At 39.3% G+C, this 27,672-nt stretch overlaps 1 protein-coding gene across 27 annotated transcripts in view; it reads right to left on the reverse strand.

The window, feature by feature from the left end:
• Positions 1-7,544: 7,544 nt before the first annotated feature.
• Positions 7,545-27,672, reverse strand: part of DISP1 (dispatched RND transporter family member 1) — a 161,392-nt gene continuing 141,264 nt past the window's right edge. For all 27 annotated transcript variants that reach the window (XM_073338808.2, XM_073338798.2, XM_073338799.2 and 24 more), the window contains 5 exons: positions 23,273-23,396; positions 21,805-21,932; positions 21,254-21,351; positions 18,385-18,482; positions 7,545-11,159 (listed from right to left, as the gene is read on the reverse strand). In XM_073338808.2, the coding sequence (XP_073194909.2) occupies positions 7,554-11,159; positions 18,385-18,482; positions 21,254-21,351; positions 21,805-21,932; positions 23,273-23,396 (4,054 nt within the window). In that variant the 3' untranslated portion in view covers positions 7,545-7,553. The remainder of the gene's footprint in view (positions 11,160-18,384; positions 18,483-21,253; positions 21,352-21,804; positions 21,933-23,272; positions 23,397-27,672) is intronic.

Consider the following 27,672-nt stretch of genomic DNA (forward strand, 5'->3'; position numbering starts at 1 on the left):
TACCTAGCTCTGCACATATTGCAATCCGCGGAAAGGGACCCGCCTTTCCTAAATCTACCCTGAAAGTATAATGAAGCCCTTACTACTCATGCCACATGCCCTGGTTTACTAGGAACACCCTGTTCTGCTCATTGTAGCACTCTGGACTCCTTGGTAATTGATGGGCTGTGGCTTTACACATATAATCTCCCTTTGCAAATGGGTTTAAGGCCAAGCATTAAAGTGAAACAGGAATTTTTATGACAACCAAAAAGAAAAGGGCTGAGATTCTTCTCTCAAAACACCAGGGTAAGTCTGTTCATTTAAACAAAGTTACTCCTGACTTACACCACTGTGAGAGGAGAATCAGATCTCTGGAATGACATTTGTATAATATTATCCTATAACCAAGTGTGTGTATGGGGGGGGAGGGGGATGGTCATTTATTGCTGGACTGAGAGAGAGAGACACTGTGTGTGAGAGAGAGATTAACCTATAATGAAGTCTGTGTGTTTGTATGTATATAAATGTATGAAGCGTATGTATGTATGTGTGATATATATGTATGAGATATTGAAGAGTATATGTCTGTATGTGTGTACACACACACTTCATTGTAAGTTAATCATATATATCTACTATGTGTGTCCAGAAATAAATCAGTGCATCATTCATCTAAAAGCCTTAAACCACAATTTGTCACTTCATTGAAAACTCTGAAATAGTTAGAAGAAGAAGGTAGATCTTTGGCCAAATATTAAGGGAATCCTGAGTGTCATTTTTAGGTTTTAATCCAAATATAGCTAAAGGGTTGGGATATCAAAACGTGGCTCTAATGTGATTGTAATTAACAGTCAGCTAAAAATTTGATCCCTTTTTAAATATTAGAGAAGTTTCTGAGAAGTGGCACCAAGAGAAGACTATGGATATTTTTTGGTAAACACTCTTTTCTAGTGTTTAAGAAGGTTAATTTAGACCCCAAAGGAAAAAACCATCCATCTGGTCTAAAGAGTCCTGGTGGGAGAATTGGAGCTCTAACAGTACAATCATTGAGGCTAGCCTGAAGCCAGAGAACAAATGTTAGTCCTGCTGCGTGTAAGATGACAAATCAGCCCCAGTTTTAATTAACTTTAATGGCTTGGAAACTAGACCAGACAAACTTGCTTAACAAGCAGAATTTAAATACAAGCAAGAACCAGCTGCTGTCCTGTTTCTTCCTTGGAATGTGTTTATCCATTCACAGGTAAAGTGACATTTTTGCCATTTAAACCTTTTTATATTTCTTTGACATTTTAAACTAAACTATACATTGTGCAGGATACATTTCAAATTACGGTCAAAATCTCTCTGGAATCCACAAAAAATGAGCTGTTTCAACAAAGTACCTGGGTCTATGGATCTTTGTACCCTGTGCAAACACAATTCCTTCTACCCCGTGACACAGGGAATAAGCAAAGCCAGAGCTCTCAGTTTAAAGTTGCTTATTAATAACTAGTTGTATTACAATAGCGGCTAGAGACTCCAATCGAGATTGAGGCCCTCTTGTGCTACACACTGTCCAGCTCCACACCAGCTATAATTTCCAGCTCAGGCAGATGTATGCATGCTAGCTTGGATCGAGCTAGTGAACGAAGAAGAGCAGCATCACCTGGCAGGGGTGATTTAGTCGGGGGTTGGTCCTGCTTTGAGCAGGGGGTTGGACTAGGTGACCTCCTGAGCTCCCTTGCAACCCTGATTGTCTAGGATTCTATGTTAGCACAGGCAGCAGCTCAGGCTAGCTGCCCGAGTCCAATCCCATCAGAAATCCTAGGTGTATACTCGGGCAGCTGGCCCACGTTGCCACCAGCAATCATCAAGGCTACCCTACTATTTTCAGCACGCTAGCTCTACATCTACCTGAACTGGAAATTACACCCCCAGTGGCCAAGTAGATGTTTGCTGAGTAGACAATGCAGGTAAAGTGTGGGAGGGGAAGAGAGGTACAGAGAGGTGAAGTAATTGGCTCAACGTCGCGGAGCAAGTCAGCGTCAGAGCCAGCAATAGAAACAAGGCCTCATGACTGTAAGCCTGTGGCCCTGACCACTAGACTAGGCCATGCTGCCTTCTTCCTATCTGACTTGAGAGCTTGTTTGGGGGATTTGAACCCAGCTCCTCCCATACTTAAGAGCCATAGCCCTGGGCCAGCAAGCAGCTTGAAATGAATGGCTCCAGTGAACGAGCAGACTAGGAAGAGTTCTTCCTGGGAGCACTGGTTTCTCAGGGCATATCGTCTTTTCTTCAGTCTTCAAAGAACCACCTCCATAGTACAACAGCCAAATATATATGCTGCTGAAAGCCTGAGTAGAAAGCGTTGCCACTTCCTATATTACTATCCTTGAAAAGAATAATTAGCCTTTTTTGTCTTGAAAGCACTTTACAAACATTAGCTCTCACAATATCCATGTGAGATAATGTAGGTGTTATCCCCTTTTTACAAATAGGAAAACTGAGGCCTGGGTAAAGTAATTAACTTGCCTGAGGTGAAAGATGGAGTCTGTCTGAACTGGGATTGGAATGCAGGAGTTCCTGTTCCCCATGTCCTGTGCATCTTACCACAAGTGTATTTCCTTACTAAACTATCAGACAAGGTTTATGCTCACTCCTTGCCACTGCCAGAGCAGAGTCTCTTGTTTACATCAGTGTAAATCAGGGCTAACTCCACTGAAATCAATGGAATTTGTAAGAATGCTGTAGGAGCAGTGTCAGGCCCATATTGTATGAAAGCACATGTTTTCAGAAATTTTTTTTTAATTATTAAATCATGATTAACTGTCGGTTAGTTTACTCTGCTGAGGAGTATTTGAATGTTACACCATGTCTGCACTAGAAACTTTTGCTAGTACATCAGTGTCAGTTAGGAGATTGATTTGGGGGGCAAAAAGACCCTAGTGTAGATACAATTATTGTGGCAAAGAAGTGCTTTTGATGGTATAGTGTATTTTGCTCACTGAACTGCATATAAGCTATACCAGCAAAAGCACTTTTTTGCTGGTATAAGCTGCATCTACTCTAGTAAGAAGAGTAATTGCTGGCAATAGCAATACTAGCAAACTTTTAAAGCTAGATGAGGCCTTAAACTTGTAAATGTAAAGGTAAAAATACGTAAATTTTAAAAATAAAAAGGAAAAATTATGCACAAATACAGTATCTTAGGAATCAGCAAGTGAAGGGTAATGAAATAAAAAAGCACAGAGAGGAAGGATGATCTTGTGATTAAGGCACTAGATTGGAATTCAGAAGATCTGGATTTAATTCTGGTTCTTCCTGAATGACCTTGGGTAAGTCTGCTTCCTTTATTTTGCCTATATAGTGTGTGAACTTTTTAATGCAGTCATGGTCTCCCGATGTGTGTCTTGTCTATACAGTGCCTAACACAATGGTGCCCCATTCTTGCCACTGTAATTCAAATACTATAACTGATATTTTACATGCCGTTGCTACAAATGAAATTTAATAGTTTCCCAGCTTGTGGCAAAAATATAAGGTCAATTTCAATTCAATCAATGGGAGTTTTATCTGAGTAAGCACTGAGCAGAAGCATCCCTCAATTTTTTGAAACCATCTGCTACTTACATGAAGTAATGTAAGATTTTCTATTAAAATAAAATGCATTTGCGTTCATCACTTTGGACATTTCTTACAGAGTTAAAATCTTGTAATAGGTTAACCTATATGTTTCAATTTCTCTTGGATTGACTGCCCAGCTTCCATTTGGCAAAATCAGAGGTCCTCCAAATCCAAGGCATTTTCAAGGGAGTACTCCCATTTTGCCAAAATACAGAATCAGTTACAGCTGATGCCAGATGATCACAAAAGGAGTTAGCTTGTATCCCTCCAAATTAAAACAAAGAAAGCTTTACCGCTAATACACGCTAAGAAACCCTTAAAAATGTGGCTCATTTTCTTGTATTTTATGAGACTACTAGATGCTCCTCCCAACCATGAAGGAGTTGTGCTAAATGTAGAATGCTTGCATATTGGGTGTGGCAAGATATTTTAAAGGGTTTAACGTAACCTTCGTAGTATATTGTTTTTGTTAAATACATTAATTTTATTAGAATGATGTTACTTACCATCCAGTACAAGCACATGGGAAGACACTGTCTCTATCTCAAAGATCACACAATCTAAATAGACATGACAGACAACACATGAAAGCAAAATGTCATCTATATGTTAGATCTTGGTTTGTTGTGGTTTTTTCCTTCCTCCCCACCTCTGGATCATCTTTTCCTATTATCCTTCCCTCTTGTACCTGTAGTCCAACCATGTTATGTCTGCCCCAACGTACCCTCCCCTTCTACCATATCAACCCCTTGCCACATATAACAACCTCCCATCATGAGGCATCTGCAAAGACAGAGCTCAGGACCTTCAACACCAAAACACAGAACTCGATCACAAGAGCTCAAGGAATAACTGTGAGCTGCTAGCAGTAGAGGGATCTCAGCCACTATGCAGACCGGCCAAGCGGAACACAGCACACTTAGTTGGTGTGTTACATATAGATTCAGGCTCATTAGGAGATGGGGTAGAGGAGACAGCTAGAGAGACTCTGCCCGTGGTCAAGGTTTGCTGTAGTCTCCTGTGGGCAGGTGCTTCACTTACCTCCATGCAGTCACTGGCAATTCTTGCTATCAACACCCAATGTATGTGTGGGGCTTGTGTAGTATCATGGGGTGGGGAAGGATCCCACATTCTCTCATTTGCTCCTAGCAGTCACTGACAGCTCCCCCGAGGGGGGTGGATTGCTATTATTCGATTCTTCCTTGGGCATGATCCCTAGGGCAAGAGTTCCACATGGCCTCACCTGCCTCCAGCAGTCATTGAGAGCTCCTCTTTTCTTCTCTCCCTCCCACTGTATGGGGTGGGTTGGAGCTGGAATGCCTGCCTTGTTGGATATGCGCTGTACTGTATACGTATGCATTTACACAAATGAAAAACACACGCACGCACACGTCTGTTATAAAGAAATGCCGTCTATGCAAACAATGAACTCATTCTCCTTTAGATATTTCTGATTGCTACTTGCCCAGCTAAGTTTGACTTGGCAGGAATAAAGATGTCAGCAGGGTAATCAGAGTACAAAGTCACAAATGGTAAATGCTACTGTTCATCGGCCAAGTACCTTAGCTAATTTTAATCTTTTGTAAGTACACATTACTTCACAACCCCTTACCTACCCAGATAGTTTTGCTATATCAGCCCTTCTTAAGAACATACACATCACTATTTTAAGATAGTGGGTTGCTCCTTTATCGCTTACCTCCCCTATTATAAAAACATTTACTAAAAAGACCTGTAGGACAGGGTTACCTTAGGCAAAGAGCCTTCATGAAAATGTAATTTAGTAACTAGCTGCCAAACATACCAATACATCCCTGTAGCATGCCCAGCACTATAGCTGTCTGGACCAGGGACTTTCAAACGGTCCATGGATTCCGATGGCATGAAGATGGATGACAACAGGCGTGGCGAAAGCAGCACAAGCATTACACTGTACTTTCGGAGACTAGAGCGAAGGCAGCCTAAACTAGCATCAACATCTTTCCCCTTTTATTTCACACCTTATTGTCTCATAGCTCTAATGTGCCTTACATAGCAACTCCACCGCAGGTGCACTAGGAAGCATTATGAAGAAATCTTCCACTATAAGAAAGCACAGCTACTGGGCCCCTGCCCTTTAAGAAAGTGCAGTGTAGCCTTCCTTCCATGACTGGGCAGCTCGGTTAGTTGGTGCCATTGGGGCTATCGCCCTGCTTTTTTCTTACCTCCCCCCGTCCCCTCTGTGAATTGCTAGCACCGTTAACCTCATGCAGTTATTTACTGAGCCAGAAAATGTGTCCAATGTCCAGCCCCTGTATGGTGGGGAGATTCCTTGGGTGGCCCCTCCCCTTTATGCATCTGTGTAAGGGGGTAGGCATGATTTGGCCCTGAATTTAGTGAAGATTTGTAAGCCAGAGAAATCTGAGTTGTATTTGTAGACCTAGGGAAGTCAATTATGCTACGCAAATCTCTTATGCTATTCTAGTCTATTCTATAATCTTCAAGATCTTATGCTGAGCACGCTGGGGCTCACAGCTAAAAGAGAAGGGGTTTGTCACATGACACTGATTGTCACGTCCCTTGGACATGAAAAGTAGAACAGGAAAAATTTACTCTCCTCTTTCACTGATTCATAGCGTGCTTAATATTGGACAACACCCCATTCTATTAAACAAATCTTTTATAATTATATTATCTTTAAAAAATTCGGCATAATGTTTGCTGTAACAGCTCAATTACTGGGCACAAGATTAAACACTAACAAATATTCAATTAAGATACTCTATAAAATTTCACTTCTCAAATCTGCTTTGGTAAACCACTGATACCTGCAGCTGTATATATGACAAATCTATATCTGACATCCGAGAAAACTCTGCAGTTATGTGAATACAATGCTTGTAATCCAATTTCTTTGATATGTGGCTTGGACCAATATTTGTAATTATGTCAGGTTTGGAACTCCTTTGGGTAAGCAAACCTCAATGTGAAATAAAAACATAATTGTTTAAAGCCTTTTTGACTTGACCTCCTCCAGTCTACCATCAACAAGACTATAACATAGTTACCAACGGTGCTTCATCTGCAGAGGTTTCACTTCCAACTTGTACAGTACTCAGTGAAAAAATACTATATTGGAAGGCCTTTCACTCCTGATTTTAATATAAAATTACATATATGATTTCTCTGCTATTGTCATTAAAAAGTAGCCATTTTCCAGTTCCCATCTGAATTAAGGTTACCACTGTTTACCTATATCCTTAAGAGGTCTCTATATAGTAACTGTCACTAATGGCCAGTTTTAAATGGGTTCTACTGTACGGCATATATATCTAGTAATGGCAGTCCAGTGTATCTCTCTCTCTCTGTTGACCTCCAAAGAGGCTGCTTTTCTCATTTCATTATAATATCACATTAACAATGAAACATACTCCCAACTGAACACACTGAGAACATGGGCTACAGGAGATCTTGGTTCAAAAACAACCATGGCAACTCCTCCTCTTTCAGGTGCCAGCATTGTGCTCAGTAGAAAGGCTGATTAGATTTGAATCATTCATACCTCCTGTAAGACTGCTAAGAAAGCAAAGGAATAGAGTAGGGAGTATACTTGGACAATATGGCAGAATCCCCTTCCCTCCAAATTTCATCAAATCTCCTAAGTCGTGGTCTCAGAAAGGGGACACTCTCTTTGGAATGCTTTATTTTTCAGCATGGTGGGGAAAGGAGAACTCAGACTCAAATATCTGGGACAAAAACTAAATTAAGTGTAAGCCCTCTTACTACTTACAGAAAGTCATTCTCAACAACATCAGGTTTCATTACACAGTAATGGGTTTTTTACAATTTACAAATGTTCATTGTTCGGTAAAATATATTTTCCATTTCAAAATGGTGCTAAAATATAAATTATCATTTGTTTTATCCAGAGTTTTGTTTTTTAATGAAATTAATTTAAAAAGAGACAGGATTGCCAAATGTAAGATTTATTATAGCGTTTTTATTAACAAACTTTCATTGGAAAGTTCTGGATGCGTTAACAGAGCAGGTACATTGGCTTCAATGTTTGGCATTCGACTGTCAGCAGAATTGCACTTCACTGTTATAGTTCTGTTACAATATTGTGTATTTTCAGGGCAAAACTCATACTCAGCCTCTCTCACTGTACTGTTCAGTATGTGTTTCTGATCATTTTGATCAGCCTTCAAAAGTTGGTCAGTTTGCGATGAATTCGGATCTATCTTGATTTCAGTTATCTTCTGCTTTGATACTGAAGTTCGCTTGTCTTCATTTCCATTTACTGCTGTACCCCTTAAATCACACTTGTCTTTGTTTTTACAGAGTCCCTTTTGGTTACTTGATACATTATTTTCAGCTTCAGAACAAGGTTTTATAAGAGAACCAGCACTTCTGCAGATAAACAGTGAGGAGCTGGTCACCTTTGGAAGAGTTCTTACACTCTCCTCTGTATTCTGAAGACTAGCTGCATCTCTCCTGTTTATTCTTTCATGTGTTTGAAACTGCTGTACTGAATGCAGAAAAAAATTTCTAGGCAGAGAGTTCTGCATCGTGGGTCTTTTCAGTCTCCCCTGAAGACAACTGCAATGGAGCACATGTTGGACTGGGGGAACAAAGCTTTCAACAGCTTGCTGTAAAACATTTACAGGAGACACAGAGTTTTGGACCTGCACAACATTACCAGATGACGGGGCACATTGGTAGCACAAAGTGTCACTTAACTGTCTATATGCATCTGGACAGCTACACTGCCTGTTCTGAGAGGAGAGGGGGCACATGGTATGCTGGTCGACACATGGCTGTACCAGGGTTGAACCAGCTTCATTTTTGATGCTTTTATTCAATTCACTGTTATATGCTGAATGCACAGACGTGCATGCATTTGGGGGTCTGCCATTGAAAAGTTCTGAGCAGATGTGGGTTTCTTCATAACTTACTTTCTCTGATGAATTACAATTACTGGTATGTGATGCCAGAGGCTCTAACTCATAATGCTCCTGCTCCATTTCTATTTTTTGCCCTCCGGAATCCAACTGAAATGTGTTGGCAAGATGTGCTTTGTTTTGTCCCTGGTCTCCTTGGCTTCCTGACAAAGCTTGGGAGAAGACATTGCATTGCAATTTTTTTGGCAGAGGAATCTGGCCACAAGTGCCTTGAGGTCCAAGGCAACGGCACATGCATTGGAAAAAGAAGGTTGCAAAAGCCCAACTAATGCACATTATAAGCATCATGAAGGTGCCAAGTTGGGTGTATGCTAAGACCGTGGAAGGCATCATCATTGCTCCAGCCACAAATGTGGTCAAGGCAGCCATTGCAATTGCAGAGCCCATGCGGCTTAGAGAGAAGATGACTTTTCCTTCTCGGTCTGGATCAGGAGCTAAGCGGTAAGCAACTCCGTAGTGAACAGCAAAGTCCACAGATAAGCCAACAGCTACAGAAATAGTAACAGACTCTAACACATTTAGCTCCCATCCAAGAAGAACCAGAGAACCAACAGTAACAAATATAGTTCCAGCTATTGAAACTATTGCATAAAGGCTTATAATTATATTCCAAGTTGTAAGTAGCATTACACTAAATGCAACAGCAACTGAAAGACCCATGGCAATCAGAGTACCATCAGAAAGACTGTCCTGGAGGTCATAGAACTCTAAATTACTCACAAACCATCCATTGCCAAGACCCTCAGGAGCAGAACGAAGCTCATTTGAAATCCATGAATCCACCTCTCTGTAGAACTGATGCATTCTCTCATAAGCCAGTGTGAAGAGATAAGTGCTTTGGAACTCCAGTACAACAGCCCTGATAGTATCATTTATGTCAAAGCGAGGCCCTGGGGTTTTGCTGTACAAATGGTACCCAGTGCTTCTTTCTAACTCCATGATGGCCCTCTTGATGCATAACTCAAAAACTTCTTGTTTGTATGGAAACCTCCAGTGGCTGCAGCAGGGATAAAGAGCTGGCTCATCACAGTCCTGATTTTCCATCCACTGCTTAAATGTCTCAATAAAGCAGCTTGCAAAGTCTTGTTCTTCAGTTTGGTAATAAAATGTTTGATTTCTTAACTTCTGGCAAAAATGTAAAATCCAGACTTGTGAAGCTGGGCTTGCAATATTAAAACTGCTGTCTAGTTTCAGCTTTCCTTTACTTTTAGGATTTAGAGGATCTCCATTATCTTCAGGAGAGATGCCCCAGATTACTGTAATTGGCATGTGGAGTTCCTCTCCATGGTGGACACGTTCAAACATAAAAAGCTTTTTGTACTCAGCATCATAGCGTTCAAAAGGGTGAGAAGACCTAAACACTTGAAACTCAGAGAGCTCCAGTGATGGTAATTTCATTTTTGGATTAACACATACAATATATGCTCCACCTACAGTTAAAGCAAGGAACCAGAACAGCCAAATATATCGAAACTTGATAACGATGCATGGCAAGACTTTTTCAAAAAATATCCTGGATGCTTCTGAGACTGCAAAAATAATCTTGTGGCACACTTGGCACAACACTGTGCAGCAGCCTTGGTTGCTATAGACCCGCTGCTGAGGTTTTTTGAAGCAAGTGAATATATTGAGAAGATACCGTTCATGTAACACAACTACTGCTGGTAACCATGTTACCATTAAAACATAATTCACCAATATGGCAGTGCCAGCGTAAACACCAAAACATTGGATTGCTGTAATATTGCTGACGTAATTAGCATAGAAGGCAGCCGCGGTGGTAAAACTGGTTACAAACATGGAAAGAGCAGCATGTTGCAAGGTGATGCTGACTGTCTCAGAAGTATCAGCATGAGATTTATCAAATTTTGTGTAGTTCCAAACATCACACAGGACAAAAGCATCATCTGCGCCAATTCCAACAAGAATAATTAATGCAGTGAGGTTCATAAAAGGGAAAAACTCAAAATTAAATACTACACGATAAAGAAAGTAAGATACAATCAAGGAACTAATTATTGCAAACATGGTCATCAGCGTGATAAACATGGACTTCGTGTACACACACATGACTAAGAGAACAATGACAATGGCTATGGCAGGATACACAGTATCCATTAATAGGTAATCTTGAAACAAACTATGTTTTATTCCAAACTCAATCCCCGTGATGGTCGTTATACCATCAGAAGAGTTCCAGTTCTCAAAATTATCCAGGTAAATGTTCATCATGCTTTCTCCTTTTTCTGTTGGAGAGAAGAGCATGCTGTACTTTAAAGCTGGCAAGACGTAGTCAGCAGTCTTTGGGCTTAGAAAATCTTTGTCCACTAGATAGTGCAGAATCTGGTAAACAGCATTGTACTTTGTACATTTACGAGGCACATTTGTACACTTGAGCTGGTCCTTCCTTTTGGCTGCCACATCCCAGCAATCTGGCCCCAGGGTTCCATTGTAGTAGTACTTGGCACATGTACGAAGCAGCTTTAGGGTGTGAGAAACATCTCGTTCTACAATTTTTTGACATGACGATCTGTTGTTTAGAATGGCAATATAGTTGCCCAGCGTCCAGCTGGGACAGCATGAAGCAGCAGTGGTCCTCTGGCAGAGATCACCAAATTGGGAATGAGATCTTATCTGTGTAGAGACAGACACAGGATTAGAACATAGGGCAAAAGCCATTTAAAATGGCTGCTTTGCATTTAATTTTTAAATTTCAAATAATTCACAGACAGGTTCATCCAGGAGGGGTGAAAGTGACACTCATGGAATTCTGTGCCAATACTTAAATTTTTTAAGCACATGTACACATAGGCCCTGATTCTCCTCTCACATATATCAAGGTAAATCAGGAGACCCTCCACAGAAGTTCAGAGTCCCAAAAGTGTAAAAACTAGTAGGAGTGATATGACAATCAGGCCCATATGCTCAGAAATTTTAAGAATATTTTACATTAGCCACTACAGTCTAGTACATTAGAACACAGGATTGGAAGGAACCTTCTGGTTATTGAGTCCAGTCTCCTGCTATCACAGGCAACCCTGTTATATAATCCCATTCATAAATTCATCAAATTCCATCTTAAACCCGATTAGGTTGCCCACACTATTCCTACTGGAAGGCTGTTCCAGAACCTCACTCCAGAAGCCTTCTTCTAGTACTTCTGCCTGAAGATGAAGCAACTGAGGTGCACTCTTTCCCTCTAATGTTCCCCAATGTTTTTTTTTAAACTAATCAGTTGCCCAGGAGGTTGGTTCCAATGTATTCCTCACCCCTCCTGAGACCACATAAAGATGATCCTAGAAGCTATAGGGACTTCTCCTGGCACTGTAGCACAAGCGGATGGGACAGCTCCAGGATAAGAAGCTATGTAACCTAAGCTCCCTTCTACAGCCCACTTTGTACATGAGTTTTGCCTTTCTGCACCTGGCTGACTTTTCCTCTGAATGACTCCAAAGCCTTGTCTGCCTATGAAATTATACCCATTTAACTACTTAGATTGAGAAACTGATTTAGTAAAATCAGTTAAATTAGCTTCCTCAGTGTAGAAACTCTTATTTCAGTTTAAGAAGTGCCTCATACTGATTTAACTTAAACTGGTAAGGAACTGACTTAAGTTAAATCAATATGAAGAACTCTTCAACCAAAGTAAGAGTGTCCAAAAAGAGGGTTGTACTGATTTAAATACATCAGTTTCTTACTTAATATAGTTAAATCAGTAAAATTTTCCCAAGTAGACAAAGCCTAAAAGCTAAATAAGGGCTTGACGAATTTAAGACTCCCAGATTCCATGCACATGCTGCTAGTCCAAACTCCTGGCTTGGAAAGAACAATGAATTGGAACCAATCTTCCAAACACTCCAGAATGGGCATAACTTCATTCACTGGGACCATTCAAGTGAGTGACGTTACACATATGCCTACGTGTTTACAGGACTGGGCCCTGAAACCTTTATCCATGCAGATTTCAGATCAGCTAAATATAAGACATACTACTTCTTATTTATTACACTAGGTTATCATCAGTGATCACTTGTAGCACAGACAAAACCCACAATTTGAGGATTGTCATGATGGGATAGCTCAGTGGTTTGAGCATTGGCCTGCTAAACCCAGGGTTGTGAGTTCAATCTTGAGGGGGGCATTTAGGGATGTGGGCCAAAAATTGGGGATTGGTCCTGCTTTAAGCAGGGGGTTGGACTAGATGACCTCCTGAGGTCCCTTCCAACCCTGATATTCTATGACTGTCAAACAATTCCTGAACAAGAATGACCTGACATTCCATAAAAACAGGATAATTCACATTTGATTGTTTCCAGATAAATATACTCAAACATGCAAACTCAGGGAAAAATGAACAACCTAATAAATAAAAGGAAGCACTGGAATAGCATATCTGTATTTTTCATGGCACATCTCCAGATTTATCCTATGAGGATGTAACATGCAAGCTCTGGGTCAGCCAAGCCAACTGGGAGGAAAGGATTGCATTGTCCTCTCTACATAGTCAGGTTCAAGATGGGACAATGAAGCTTATATGTTATTCTTCAATACTCGCTGCAAGCTATAAATGCTGGTAAAGTAACTGTTGCCAAAGATCAAGTAACACAAACTGGCAGCTGAAACTTGGAAACAAAATTTAGCCTGGAATAACTTTTAAAAGCACTATGCAAAAACATTATTTACAAAACATTAGCATTGCAGGATTAGGCCCTACTTTGTTGGCTAATCAAAAGATATTGCCAAGGTTAGTTGGTACTTGCCAGACCAGCTGTGTCACTGGCAACATCTCCATTTGTTACTGGGATATTTAAAGAAGTGAAGTTGTGCATTCTGCATGTCTACTACCTACAAGGGCACGTCAGCTTGGCAAATGGATCTGCCTGGTGATGTAGGCTTGTGCTCCTATATTTGGAATCTTTGAAGTTTATGAAAAATAGAAGCATACAGATAGTAAGGAAAGCTTCCTGTAATTGATGTGGGAAGAAAAGGACTTCTCTAATTCTAGTTAAAAATTAGGGGCCTGATCCTGTAGCCAGTCTGCATGTGGAATTTTCATTGAAGTTTATGAGAATGCCACGTGCTGAGCAGTTGCAGGACGGCGCCCTAAGTATTAGTAAACCAGATGGTTAAAGTTGTTATTTTTCCCAAGATAGTTTCTGTGTTTAAATGCTAAGCAGCTGGAAATACGATTTTAGAGATCCCTTCTTCTATTGATGTGCAGGGGATTTATACAGATAGCTCATATTATTGCAAATAATAGTTTGGCACAGAAATCCTACATATCAAGAGTAAAATATATGAAACCTTAAGTTGGCACTTCAACTTAACTTGCAAAATTCCAGAATATGTACTGCCTAGTTTTGCTACCATTGAATTTAATGAAAGTTTTGCCACTGATTTCAATGAAAGCAGAACTGGCACCCTTAATCAGGCATGAATTTAATAAGTGAACTATAGCCAACAGAAGAGAGTCTAACAAAGACTAAAGGTCAAAAAGCATACCAATTTCTTGAGACTAGTTACAGCACAAGTCAGCATCCACTCCAGGAGGTCAAATACCAGCAAAAGAACATAGCAATTGAAAGCAGGGTACATCTAAGCACCTCATGAGATCCAGGAGGTGCTCGAAAAGGAGTAACATTTCTATATGGCTTAAGCAATAGCACGAGCCATTTAGAAGCAATTTTGTTATGAAAACAAGTTTTCGTCCAGATTGTCTAAGCAACTGGCATCTGGTTTAACTAATTTTTAATTAAAAGTACTGTGCATATAGACAGGTAAAAATTACAACATTCGTTCTTATCAAATTGTAAATCCAACTAACTAGCTAGCTACACCACCACCTTGCTACATGCAATTGTGCTCTCCAGCTCACTGCTTGATGATTGAATGCTTAACTACAAATCAAGGTTACAAGAAAAAGATCTCTTGTCCAAAACGTTTGATCTGCTACAAATATCCTATATAAAATATCTACAGACACTGCTAAAGCTTCCATGATCCTAGTACTTAAGTAGTGGTTTGTTTGTTTTTTAAGGGAGAGATGTTTTTCATGGCTTACTATATGGTGCTTTTTCTTCAAAGTAGCCTCCTCTTATTCTCCCTTGAGAAGGGTTCACTACTCTTTGGCAATCAGGACTTTTAAAAAAGTAGTATTTGATATAATAAATTCTAAAATTTCAAGGTATATTGACGATAAAAAGGTAACTTCCTCAGTAACAATACAAGCTCCACAAAATTATCCTTCAGATGTAGCAAGCTGTCTTCATTTATTTATCCAAAAATGTGTTTCCTTTTAATTTATGACACAAATATGCTGTGCCCTGAACTGGACAATGATGAGTGGCATTTATTTGAAACAGCTGTCTATGTGGACGTTCACAGACTAGCACTTAGATCGCATTTAGAATTAGTCCTTTATGTTTAAGTGTCACATACAAATAAAATATAACTTCACATCTTAACTTCCAAGTCACTGCTATGACTCCAGAAATCCTCAAAAATTGGGAGTGACTATAGGAAACCACTGTCTTCTTTCAGAGTAGCAGCCGTGTTAGTCTGTATCTGCAAAAAGAACAGGAGTACTTGTGGCACCTTAGAGACTAACAAATTTATTTGAGCATAAGCTTTTGTGAGCTACAGCTCACTTCATCGGATGCATGCAATGGAAAATACAGTGGGGAGATTTTATATACACAGAGAACATGAAACAATGGGTGTTACCATACATACTGTAACGAGCGTGATCAGGTAAGGTAAGCTATTATCAGCAGGAGAGAAAAAACCTTTTGTAGCAATTGAGACACCACTGACTTCCTGAGGAAACTACAATCCATCGGTGATCTTCCTGAAAACACCATCCTAGCCACTATGTATGCAGAAGCTCTTTATACCAATATTCCACACAAAGATGGACTACAAGACATCAGGAACAGTATCCCCGGTAACATCACGGCAAACCTGGTGGCTGAACTTTGTGACTTTGTCCTCACCCATAAGTATTTCACATTTGGGGACAATGTATACCTTCAAATAAGCAGCACTGCTGTGGGTACCCACATGGCCCCACAGTATGCCAACATTTTTATGGCTGACTTAGAACAACGCTTCCTCAGCTGTCGTCCCCTAACGCTCCTACTCTACTTGCGTTACATTGATACATCTTCATCATCTGGACCCATGGAAAAGAAGCCCTTGAGGAATTCCACCATGATTTCAACAGTTTCCATCCCACCATCAACCTCAGCCTGGACCAGTCCACACAAGAGATCCACTTCCTGGACACTACAGTGCTAATAAGCGATGGTCACATAACCACCACCCTATACCGGAAACCTACTGACCGCTATATTTACCTACATGCCTCCAGCTTTCATCCAGACCACACCACATGATCCATCGTCTATAGCCAACCTCTAGGATACAACCGCATTTGCTCCAACCCCTCAGACAGAGACAAACACCGACAAGATCTCTATCAAGTGTTCTTACAACTACAATACCCACCTGCTGAAGTGAAGAAACAGACTGACAGAGCCAGAAGAGTACCCAGAAGTTACCTACTACAGGACAGGCCCAACAAAGAAAATAAACAGAATGCCACTAGCAGTCACCTTCAGCCCCCAACTAAAACCTCTCCAGCGCATCATCAAGGATCTACAACCTATCCTGAAGGACGACCCATCACTCTCACAGATCTTGGGAGATAGGCCAGTCCTTGCTTACAGACAGCCCCCCAACCTGAAGCAAATACCCACCAGCAACCACACAACAAAAACACTAACCCAGGAACCTACCCTTGCAACAAAGCCCATTGCCAACTGTGTCCACATATCTATTCAGGGGACACCATCATAGGGCCTAATCACATCAGCCACACTATCAGAGGCTCGTTCACCTGCACATCTACCAATGTGATATATGCCATCATGTGCCAGCAATGCCCCTCTGCCATGTACATTGGCCAAACTGGACAGTCTCTACGTAAAAGAATAAATGGACACAAATCAGACATCAAGAATTATAACATTCAAAAACCAGTCGGAGAAAACCTCAATCTCTCTGGTCACTCGATTACAGACCTAAAGGTCACAATTCTTCAACAAAAAACTTCAAAAGCAGACTCCAACGAGAGATGGCTGAATTGGAATTAATTTGCAAACTGGACATCATTACATTAGGCTTGAATAAAGACTGGGAGTGGTTGTGTCATTACACAAAGTAAAACTATTACCCCATGTTTATTTCCCCCTCCTACTGTTCCTCATACAGTTCTTGTCAACTGCTGGAAATGGCCCACCTTGATTATCACTACAAAAGTGTTTTGTTTTTTTTCCCCCCTTTTCTTTTTTTCTCTCTCTCTCTCTCTCTCTCCTGCTGGTAATAGCTCACCTTACCTGATCACTCTCGTTACAGTGTGTATGGTAACACCCATTGTTTCATGTTCTCTGTGTATATAAAATCTCCCCACTGTATTTTCCACTGAATGCCTCTGATGAAGTGAGCTGTAGCTCACGAAAGCTTATGCTCAAATAAATTTGTTAGTCTCTAAGGTGCCACAAGTCCTCCTTTTCTTTTCACTGTCTTCTTGATTTTGTTAATCTAAATTTCAGTGAGATTCATTTCTTGACACTACTGGTTGTAACATATTTCACTGCTTATATTGGGAAACTCAGAATCCTAGGTAAGCAAATATCAGCTAAAAAAAAAGGGGAGGAAATTGGCTGTGTTAAGGTGACTGCCTGACAATACTGAAAAATCAATCCTTGATCAAATATCACAATCTAAAAAAACATTTCTGGTTAAATGCTTATGGCATATTTGTTAGGTTAACTGCTGGTGGGAATTTTATTTGGTGGTGGGAAAGATAATGGGCCTCTACCCAGGAAATCAATTGAGCATTACTAAGATAAAATGAAAAATATATGGCCTAAGTTGTTTTCTACACCAGGTCTCTGAGTTTACGAAAAGTTACAGTCGCATTGCAATTTAAAGCACAGTGTTTTCAGCGAATGAGACGCTTATACTTTTCAGATGTATATTCAAATACATTATGCCTTTTAGTTCTGTCAGTTAACGTCCATTATTAGTTGAAACCAGACACCAGTCTCAACTATGTGCACAGTTAACTTCTAACACATGCAAGAGCAACTATTAAATTCCCTTAGGCTGGCTGTTGCCTATATCATTTTGACTCTTTACGGGATGAGAGCAAGGCCCTATAGACACTGAACATGGAAAAAATATCTACTAGTCCGGGTTGACAGGGACAAAGTGTCTTCTTTCATTCTCTCACGTTCTAAGGTGGAAGCAAATTTTTATTTCAGAACTATACAATCTGGCCTGCATTACTTTTGCTGTTTGCCTAGAAACTGTATTTATGTCCCTTTGATGTCTCTGATGCCAAGCTATTCTTTTTTGAGTTCATAGGGCGAAGTGACCCACTGACAGCAAGAGATGTATACAGAACATAAAGATGCAGACAGACTGTCTTAAGGGAAATAAAAGTAAGGGACAAAGAAATGAAATCCTTGCCTTCTTTGGGAAACAAAAAGGTTGGTGTATGATTATGAAAGGAAATACATTGCAAAAGAATAAAATATACTCTTCAGTACAGAAAGTGTTGAAGCACAGAAATAGGCTTTATCTTTAGTGAAGATCACTTGAGGTGCACAAACAGAAGTTCTGATCTGTAATCTGGCAAAATTGTTTTTGAACTAGTGCCTGCCTGTGGATTGCTTACTGTGCAACAAGAAAACAACTTGAAATGCTTTCATCTAGTGGTTAGATATAAGGCACAAGGAGTTTCAAATACATATTTTCATCTGGATTAAGCAGAGTAAAGGTTTTCTTTACTTACCCTCAAATTATCTACATTGCACATTGATTTAATTGCATGCAAGTTCCACAAGTTCTCTCCTTCTGTGGAAGTAAACACCACTCGTGAGTATCGATCACCTGGAAATATAGTAAGAAAGTTTATGAATTTCTCAGGTATGTCTGATATCAGAGACTAAAACAGATTCCCATCATTCAAAAAGTAGATAAAAATTATTTTAACTGTACGTCTTCAGAATATTTGTCTGAAGGTGGGAAACTACCTTTTTCAAGAGAGGAGATGATCTCTTTATCTGAAAGACTTGAGTCCTGTAAGAGCTTCAATCTCCCTCAACATCTTAAAGCTGAAAGAATTCTCTAAACTTCAGTCTCCTATTTTATTCAATTTTATACAGTTCAGAAATCCTAAAAATGTCTAGCCATGCTTATTGTCTGCCCTCTCAGATCTGACAAGTAAGAAGGAAAAGTCTCAGCAGCAAACTATTATAGGTCTATCTTAATTCACAGCATATTGGTAGTGGATACATGATATAATCAGAGGCTGCCTTAGTAAAATAATACACTTGGGGATATCATTAATAATTACAAGGACATTTATAAAATGATTTCTTTGCTTTAGAGGCTGGTGACTTCAGCTGAAGTTTCTGGAAAGTCCTTGGGGCCTTTTTTTATTAAAAAAAAAAATCTGTATTCTGGAAGTTATATACGTCTAATGAACACAAATTCCATTGTAAAAGAAGCTTAATTTATCAGTTTAAAATATTGAGTTACTGAAAGCTGTTTCAAATAAAAGTAAGAGGGAGTAATGTCTTAGTGGCTACCAGAACTTTATGCTTAGCTAACCAGGAATGCATATTACACACACACCAATCTTAAGTACCTTGGAGTACAATATGGTACTTTGGGCTTCATATTGCCTGATTTTGTGTAATTTAGGGACAGACATAGAAGAAGTCCAATAATTCACATATCTTGGAAACACTGTAAGTACAACAGGTAGAACAGATGAAGATACTAAAGCCAGAATAGCGGAAGCCAGACATGCCTTTGTAACTCTAAAGAAGATCTCAAGAAACAAAACTCTTGCCTTCCAAATTAAAATTTGAACATTTAACATCTTTGTAAAGTCAGTCTTACTATATGGCACTGAAACTTGTAGACTTAGTAAGGTCTTAATAACTAATAAGTTTTTCATAAACAACTGCTTTGGACAAATCCTCAGTATGAGATGGCCAAAAAACAAAAATCACAAATGAACTCTGGAGGAGGATGCAACAGAAACCTACAGGAGAGGAAATTACAGAATTAAAATGGAGATGACTAGGACATACATGGAGGAAAGACTCAAATAACACAACAAGTCTGGCATTGGACTGGAACTCCCTGGGCAAGAGGTGATGAGATAGGCCCAGGATAACATGGCAGTGCAAAACAGAAGCAGAACTGAAAGCTATCTAAATGACATGGGAAGAAGTTAAGAGGAAGAGACCATCAAAGATGGAAGGCAGCGGTGAAGGCTCTATGTTCTGCCTAGTTTTGTAGTAGAACTTTAAAACATGCACTATTATGAAAAATGATTTCAATAGCCATCATCAGATTAAAAATCCTATTTTAAAAAAAGAAAATAGCCAGATCTTCTCCTACTGTCAATGAGTAGAGGAGACCAAAAAACCCAGCATAAGGTGCACAAAGCAGAATTGTCACGGAAGATGGGACAGGCTTTTCTAAATGCCTTAGGAATAGTGAGCCACAGCCTCCCAAATCCTGCTGATCCTAAAGGCACACAAGGAGAGAAGTCAAGGAACAAAGAAGGCAAAGGGGTCCAAGATGAGAGAGCTACCATCTTGCCATTGCCTGAGTCCCCGGGGATGGTGTAAATGCTGTCATGGATGGGACTACAGGAGTTAATGCTGCTTCAAGCAGTATTAACTTTCACATGGATTTCAAGATAGATCCTCCCACATTTGCTCTTGCTCAGGAGAGATCTGCTTTGTCTCAATTATCTCCACTCATGAAAAGAGAAAGGATGATCTGTGCCAAATTTTCTTACCTTTGTTAGAAGACAGACCTTATAGTGTTAAAAAAAGAATTTTATAAAAATCTACTTTGGTATTCACTTTTTGCCTCTCTCTCAGCTTAGACAATAGAAACAAATTAGTCACTTTCTAGTCAATTTCACATTCATGTTCTCATGCATTGTTATTAACATTTATACTGCAGTAGGCCCCAGAAGGCCCAGATCAAGACTGGGGCCCATGGGTAAGTACTGTACACACACATACCAAGACATGGTTCCTGTCCAAAAAGTGCTTACTAACACAATGCTGAAATATGTGGCTGGTTAAATATGAAGAGGAATGTTTATTTGTTTTAAATAGCCTTCCCCCTGTATATTTTAAATTTCATGGAAATGTTTCCACTGGTCTTACATTTTATAAAATCTAAATTTTGGGCCAGATTTGACCTCACAGATGTCCTTTAAAAATAGTGTTGCTAGAAGAATATACAAGGAAAAGTGAATTTCTGTTTTTAGATTTAAGCTGAAGTACAGATAATGCACTACTAATGTATTTAATGTATGTTAAGTGCTACTTCTGTACTAATTATGTTAAGGTACTAACAATTAGGATTGTCAACAACTAAGACCAAATCCAAAACCCTTTAAAGAAATGCTCTATAAGAAAAGGTGAGGTGCAGTGCTTGGTGGAAATGGCTAATGAAGTTTAAAATGTGATTTCGTCTAAATTTCTCAGAGCCTTATGCAAAGAGGAAAAAGGTGCATATCATAAATATAGGGAGCGAGACTTTTTTTTTCTAATAGTGAGACATTTCCTGTGAATATTCAATATTCCCACAATATTCAGATTTACTATTAACACCATTCCACTCACTTGGAATATCGCAGAAAAAGCTGTCTTTGTGGAAATTCCAATCTGCTTGCCTTTTCTCTCTCTCATAGTGATCATCTGACCATCTGTCATCCTGATGACTAAAATGGAGGAAACATTTTTATCTTATTTGAACACAGAATATAAGATTCTTAAAAGGAGTTTCCTAACTACTTACACATTTTACTAGCTTTGGCCAGAGAAAATAGATGTAAGTGCTCATATGACTTCAACATTCAATAACTCAGATATTCATGACACTTTTATCCTACTAGGGACCTTAAAGCATATTATCTTTATCTTAACACTTCTTGTAGTTCAAAGTGGAAAACACAAGACATTTTAAATGGTTACACTATGTGGTAGGGTAAGTTTTATGAAACCCTCTCTTCAGCCTACATGAGGCCTAAGGAATATAAGGGGGGGGGGGGGGGGGGATTGTCTGATCCAATGTCCCTTCAAGTCCATGGGAGTGTACTCATTGACTTCAGGAGGCATTGGAGCAGGCTCTATTTCAGCAAGCTGAGACAATAACATGATTAAAAATTTCTTACCTTTTAGCCTGTTCATCTGCATATTTAAAAGGATAATTTGCCAATGTTGCTTTGTACCCTGTGTTTTTCACCATATTATTCCATGTGACCAATCTCTGGCCTATTGCAGTCCCTCTTGGCTCGAAACCCTAAGGCAGAACATTACAGAATTTTATTAGTACATTTCATTCCATTGCTTTAAAAGAAGAATGGAAAACATGAACATCAAAGTGAGGGACAGCTATAATTAGAAAGTTCAGTTACTCCAGACATCTAGTTTAGAGGTGGATTGCTTTATAACAGGATGTTTTGACACAATAATGACCAATTGCATAGGACTTACAGGGTGGTTATAAATTCTGATGTATGTTACACACCTTCAGTAAGAAACAGTGATTGTCAATACTGCCTAACCAATCAGTAAACTGGCTCTTAGTATTTTCAGCAGATAAATGGTTTGAGCTAACTTATCTCAATTACAGAATATTTTGTAGCTTGAGTAATTATCTCTGTTGGTTATCTCTGCATGTCTCTTGTCTTTTCTCCATCCCCAGAAGAATAACTCAAAGCCTTAGAACCATTTAAAAGAAAACATTTTTCTTGACTAATGCAATTTAAAGGACTGCTGACTGTTTCAAGAAATACTAGTTTACTATATTCCATTTTTTCTGTGCAGCGGAACATTATTATAGTAGCAATATAACAACAGTAACTTTGTAGTACTTTAGGGTAGTCAAGTAAAACTCTTTCCATGAGAGTTCTAAATCCATGGTTGAGCTGGTTCAGAACAAATAAGAACTGACCCCAGTGTTTATCAGACTCAGATAAAGATTCCTTTTAGACCTTCAATATGGATAGGACTCCATCACTCAAAGGTTCTTAGGTTCCCTCTTCCTTTAACAGATCCTGGCACCCCAATCCGAAACCTAAATTTAGAATGTATGATCTCCAGGACAGAGAACCTGTCTTCTGTGACTATGTTCTAATGTGTGGGGCAAATTCACAACAATATTAAATGCATAGTAATTCAGTTGTTGGACATGTATAAGCTTTGGATAGTTGTCTGCTGGGTACTGGAATTCAAATCTAGGGGGTAACAGACTCTGATGTGCAACCACCTCTTTGTATCCCACTTCACTCTTCTGGTGTCATGATCTGCTAGGACATTTGCATTAGAAGAAATACCAGGAACTGTAAGATCTACTATGCTCTTCCATAGGATTCATTAGATAAGGCTCACTACATTTGTTAGCAGCTTCTCAGCCCTTGTGAAAATATCATTGGGTCTGGACTGCAAAGTTCATACCCAAATGTCCTAAAAGCTCACGTGTGCTCAGATTTGGGGTTTTGGTTTGGGCACATCTGTATTGGAAAGCAATGTAACAAGCTCTCCAAACACTACTTAAATTACCTGTTTACCATTATTGTTGGGGAAAAGAGTACAGCCGAGAAAATTATCTGACAGTACAGGAAACTGTTGCTAACTTACCAGCAGAGGATCAGAGAAGTCTGGAAGATCTGGAACTAATATGCCAACCAATGCACACACCACTATTAACACAGTACACATGCCTAGAACCACCACAGGCCAGTCAGCTATCAGGGCTGCATAACTATAAGGAAAGAAAAAAAAAATCTTAGCAAGGAAAGAGGAATTTGAAAACAAAAGAAGACAAGAACAGAATTATTTCACACCTCTCTCTTTATGGAATAAGACCCATCTAAAGCATGGTACAATTTTTTTATTGCACTTAAATGAGATTAATCTGGATCTCACGTAGATACCAGGCAAAGGTCTGAAGCCTCCATTTTCATTTTTTTTTCAAATTGAAGTGAGAAACAGACCAAAACAGATGATGTTAATCTCCAGCAAATCCCTCTCCTCTTGAAACTTCATTTGGGTTCTTGTTAGGAAAAGTCTTTTTCACCAGTCTATTGGTATTTCTTTCAAGATTTTTATAAAAATATAGATTTCAGTTTAGCATTTTTGGTGTGCTGCTGCTGCTAAGATGATTATTTCTGACTTATTCAAAAATAGATTTCTTTGGTTCACAGGTCAGGTAATGATAATTGCTACTTTTACTCAAACTATTCTGGCAACTTTGAATAAAGCACAATTAACATCATTTTAAGTCAAATTGCTTCATGAGACCAAGTATACATTATTGATTTTTATACTACTTCCTCAACTTTATAGTTCTGGTTTGGTCAGAATGTTTTCCCTGATCCGCACTACACAAGAAAATAAGTGTTTTGCATAAGCCAGAAGAACCATTTGCTTTGTAACTTAAATCTACAATTAAAAAAAAGTTATTCAGAGCTTATTATGATAGTCGACAGAATTTGCTGCAAGTGCAAGGGTGAAAATAAACTGCAGCAACCACACACATACTCAGATTTCAGAATATATCATATCTTGCCAATAAATTCTTGGAGCAAAGAAGCTGTTACGTGCATAATTAAATATTTATCTCAATAAGAGGTTCTTGTTAAATTGACAAAAAGTGTGAAATAATAAAGCAAGAAAATGAAACCGAGAAGTACGAAGTTTACTATACAGTAATTAGTCTTACATCAGTCACTTGAAATCAAGCTCCTTGAGTTCCAAGGACAACTTTACAGAAAGGTTATACTGTCTAATCTTCAAAACAGAGGGGACAAAGTCCGGTGAGGTTTGTGATGCATTTTGAAAAAACATCTGAGTATGAATCATAGCATATTGATAGTAGCCGTACACATGTAAATATTGATCAGGACAATTTATATTCCACTTCCTCCACAATCTCCATAAAATAAAGGTTAGTTGATATTACAGCTCTCTCTGCACCTACTGTCACTACCCTGAGAGACTGTTATTCTTTTGAAAATCAGATCAGCACAACATCTGTTTGTTCTTACCTGGACCCAGTTACCCTCTGTCCAAAGATTTTCTGTCCTATTGCTAAAACAAGATCTAATACGCCTTTTTATTCAAAGGCAATAGGACAGCCTCTCTGGCAGCAGTTAACCATTTCTCTATCATAAAACCAACAGTATTCAACAATGCTGTTACTGACTGCCCTGAGAGTCCTCTGCAGTGTGCCTCAACCTGAAAAATCTTCACTTCAGCAATGAAAAAGGGGTATGTTCTACAGGTTTCAGCACAGACTTGGGAACATTCAAGTGTTATTATGGCTTTGCCTCAGTTTCTCCATAGATAAACTTGGAATAATTTTTACCCATCTCACAGAAGGATTCTCAAGCTTAATTAGTTAAAGTTTCTAAATCTGTTTGAAGTGCAATTTGTTATTAAACAAATCATAAATGGACAACTTGCCCAAATAACCAATTGCGCAAAGTTTAAGAGAGAGGGAGTAGATGACTTAACATTTTTCTATTTACAAGATTCAATATTTCTATATACACCAGATTGTACATTAACTAGTTAAATGTTTGTCGAGAGCTCTGAAAACTTAAAAGTTATTTTTCACCAGTGTGTTGTCACTGCAAGAATTATCCCTTTACCCTGTTGTGTGTAGGATTTCATTCTCTGCTGAGCAGCTTGCTTTCATCTCAGTTGTGCAGAACTCTTCAATCAATAACTAACACTAAAGAAAGTTGTGGCCTATGTGACCTGTTTAAAGACTTTAATAAACCTTACATAGGAAACATTACCAGGTCTTTACTCTTGTAAAATTGTCCTATGTTTTTATGTCACTGTAGTGGGAAGCTCTGATGACCATCAGGCCTAGTGGATACCTCTTGGTTGGTCAAGTCATCCCAGAGGGGGCCCCAGTTGTGGTCTCAATCACCCACTTGTGCTCTGATTGGTCCCCCAGAATCCAGTCAAAACAGAGGAGCAGGAGAAAGGGTGCAAAGTAGGGGACCTGGGCCCACCTACTTCACTGGGTCCTGAAGCAGGGCCCTTGAGGTTATCCAAGTGTCCAGCCTAGTTACTGAGCTACCCCAAATTATGTGTTCTCCAAGGTCACTTCCTAACAGTCTGGAGCTCCTTAGTTTGGGGCATAATCATAGGCTAAGCAGACTTTTCTCAGTCTCTTAGTGTCCTGTTCAGTTAGTTAAATCTCTCTCAGAGCTTTCAACTCCCAAAGAAGGGGGCGAATCCAAGTCCCTGTGGCTAGAGCAGCCTTCACAGAGCTGTTGCTACTCTTGACACAGCTCTCAGCATCAGCCTGGCTTCCTGGTATCACATACACTCATTTCCCCCGTCTCCTAGCAATAGTGTCCTTTTAAAACTGTTCCTGAACTGAGAACACTCTATGCAAGTTGCACTTGTTAAGGGGCGCAGCCTCCCTAGACCAGCATTGCTCCACTCCCCACCCTGATTCAGTGTCGGTCCCATCACAGTTATACACTGGATATTTGTATCAGCAATGATCACTGCAGTCAGAATAGCAAAAGCATCCATTTGAACCATGTGACAACAACATTTGTTTCAATATAATTTGCAGTCCTTGTTGGTTTTCAACTCTCCGATGTAGTCTTTGTTAATTAGCCTATGTGCTTTTTAGTACCTTGAACATGCAAATAATTTCACAGCTCACTGAAAATGCAAAAAAACGGCATGAGTATCTGTATCAAGTAGATTCACAATAATTTTAAGTAGCCTCTGACAAATCTGAAAATATCATTCCCTTTCCAGCCAGCATACATTTTTGAGATACAGTAATTAATTCTCTTTTGTCAACTTCAAAATTTCAGATTTTGGTTGTCTGAGCTTCATTTGGCACCACTAATGACGCCAGTGTAAAGCAAGAAACCGCTTCAAGTGATTTGTCCACAAACAACTGAGATCCTAAGTTGTTATCCAAAAGGAAAAGCTGGTCTCTCCACTTCTACTTATTTTGTAGCCATTGTGTGGGAGATGGGAGTTTTAAAATTAAATTGTAGTTCTTGCTCTAAAAGGCAAGCTGTGGATTTGACCTGAATTTAAAAAATGTGGGTGCATCGACCTGAAGATGAAAACGACTGGCCTCAGACCTCTGCCCCCAATTCAGAAAAGCAATTAAGCATCTGCTTAAATCCATCCCTAGTCAAGAAAGAGCTCAAATTTAAAACGGCACGCTTAAAGTTAAATATATGTTTAAGAGCTTTCCTGAATCAAGGCTTCAGTTTCCTGACTTATACCAGCTGATTAAACCCACCAATACATTGGTGCAACTGGCTGAAAAGAGTCAGAGGACTGGGCCAGACTGGTAAGCAAGCCATTTCTTCAACCATTCAGTAGCCCGAATCAAGTGGAAGTGCCCACTAACCACAAAATTCATAGCTGCCTGAAATCTAATTTATGCCAAAACATCTGCTGCATTCAGTCTAGTCAGTAGTATGTTAACATTTCCTACACTGCTTTGTGGTATGGTGCTACATTTTCCTAATCCACCAAATACATATATTTGTGATTCTTTACTTGCCTCACTGCACTTCTAATGAGCTGGGAAATTGTGTTTGAATACTAAGCAATAAAATAATGCTTAGGAGTTCCCTTTGTGAATCTGTCTGTGTGTGTATAATGAGAAAAACCTGGTTCATCACATTCTGGTTGCACACAAAAAGATATATACAACTTTTCAAAAGGTCTAGTTTGTGTATATTTAAGAGGTTTTCATTGTTTCACGTACAATGGAAATTTATTTGATTGGATTTATAAGCAGTATATTCACTGAACAGATCTATTATTTACTGAGGGCAATTCCTGCATGTGGATTATTCCTTTAACATGTGTTCATTTGAAATGGTATCTAAGATTTCAGGTGCATGCACAATTTTGGGTAGGCCATTCTACTTTCTTCCATTAAATGTACAGAGCCAGTACCCATGCCAAATTTGTGTTTAAGGGTAGGAAAGATTATTGCAATGCCCTCTCCTGAGCTTTTTAAATCAGGCTGTTTT

The sequence above is a fragment of the Lepidochelys kempii genome, chromosome 3, assembly GCF_965140285.1.
Source record: "Lepidochelys kempii isolate rLepKem1 chromosome 3, rLepKem1.hap1, whole genome shotgun sequence".
In the NCBI taxonomy this organism is placed as follows: Eukaryota; Metazoa; Chordata; order Testudines; family Cheloniidae; genus Lepidochelys; species Lepidochelys kempii.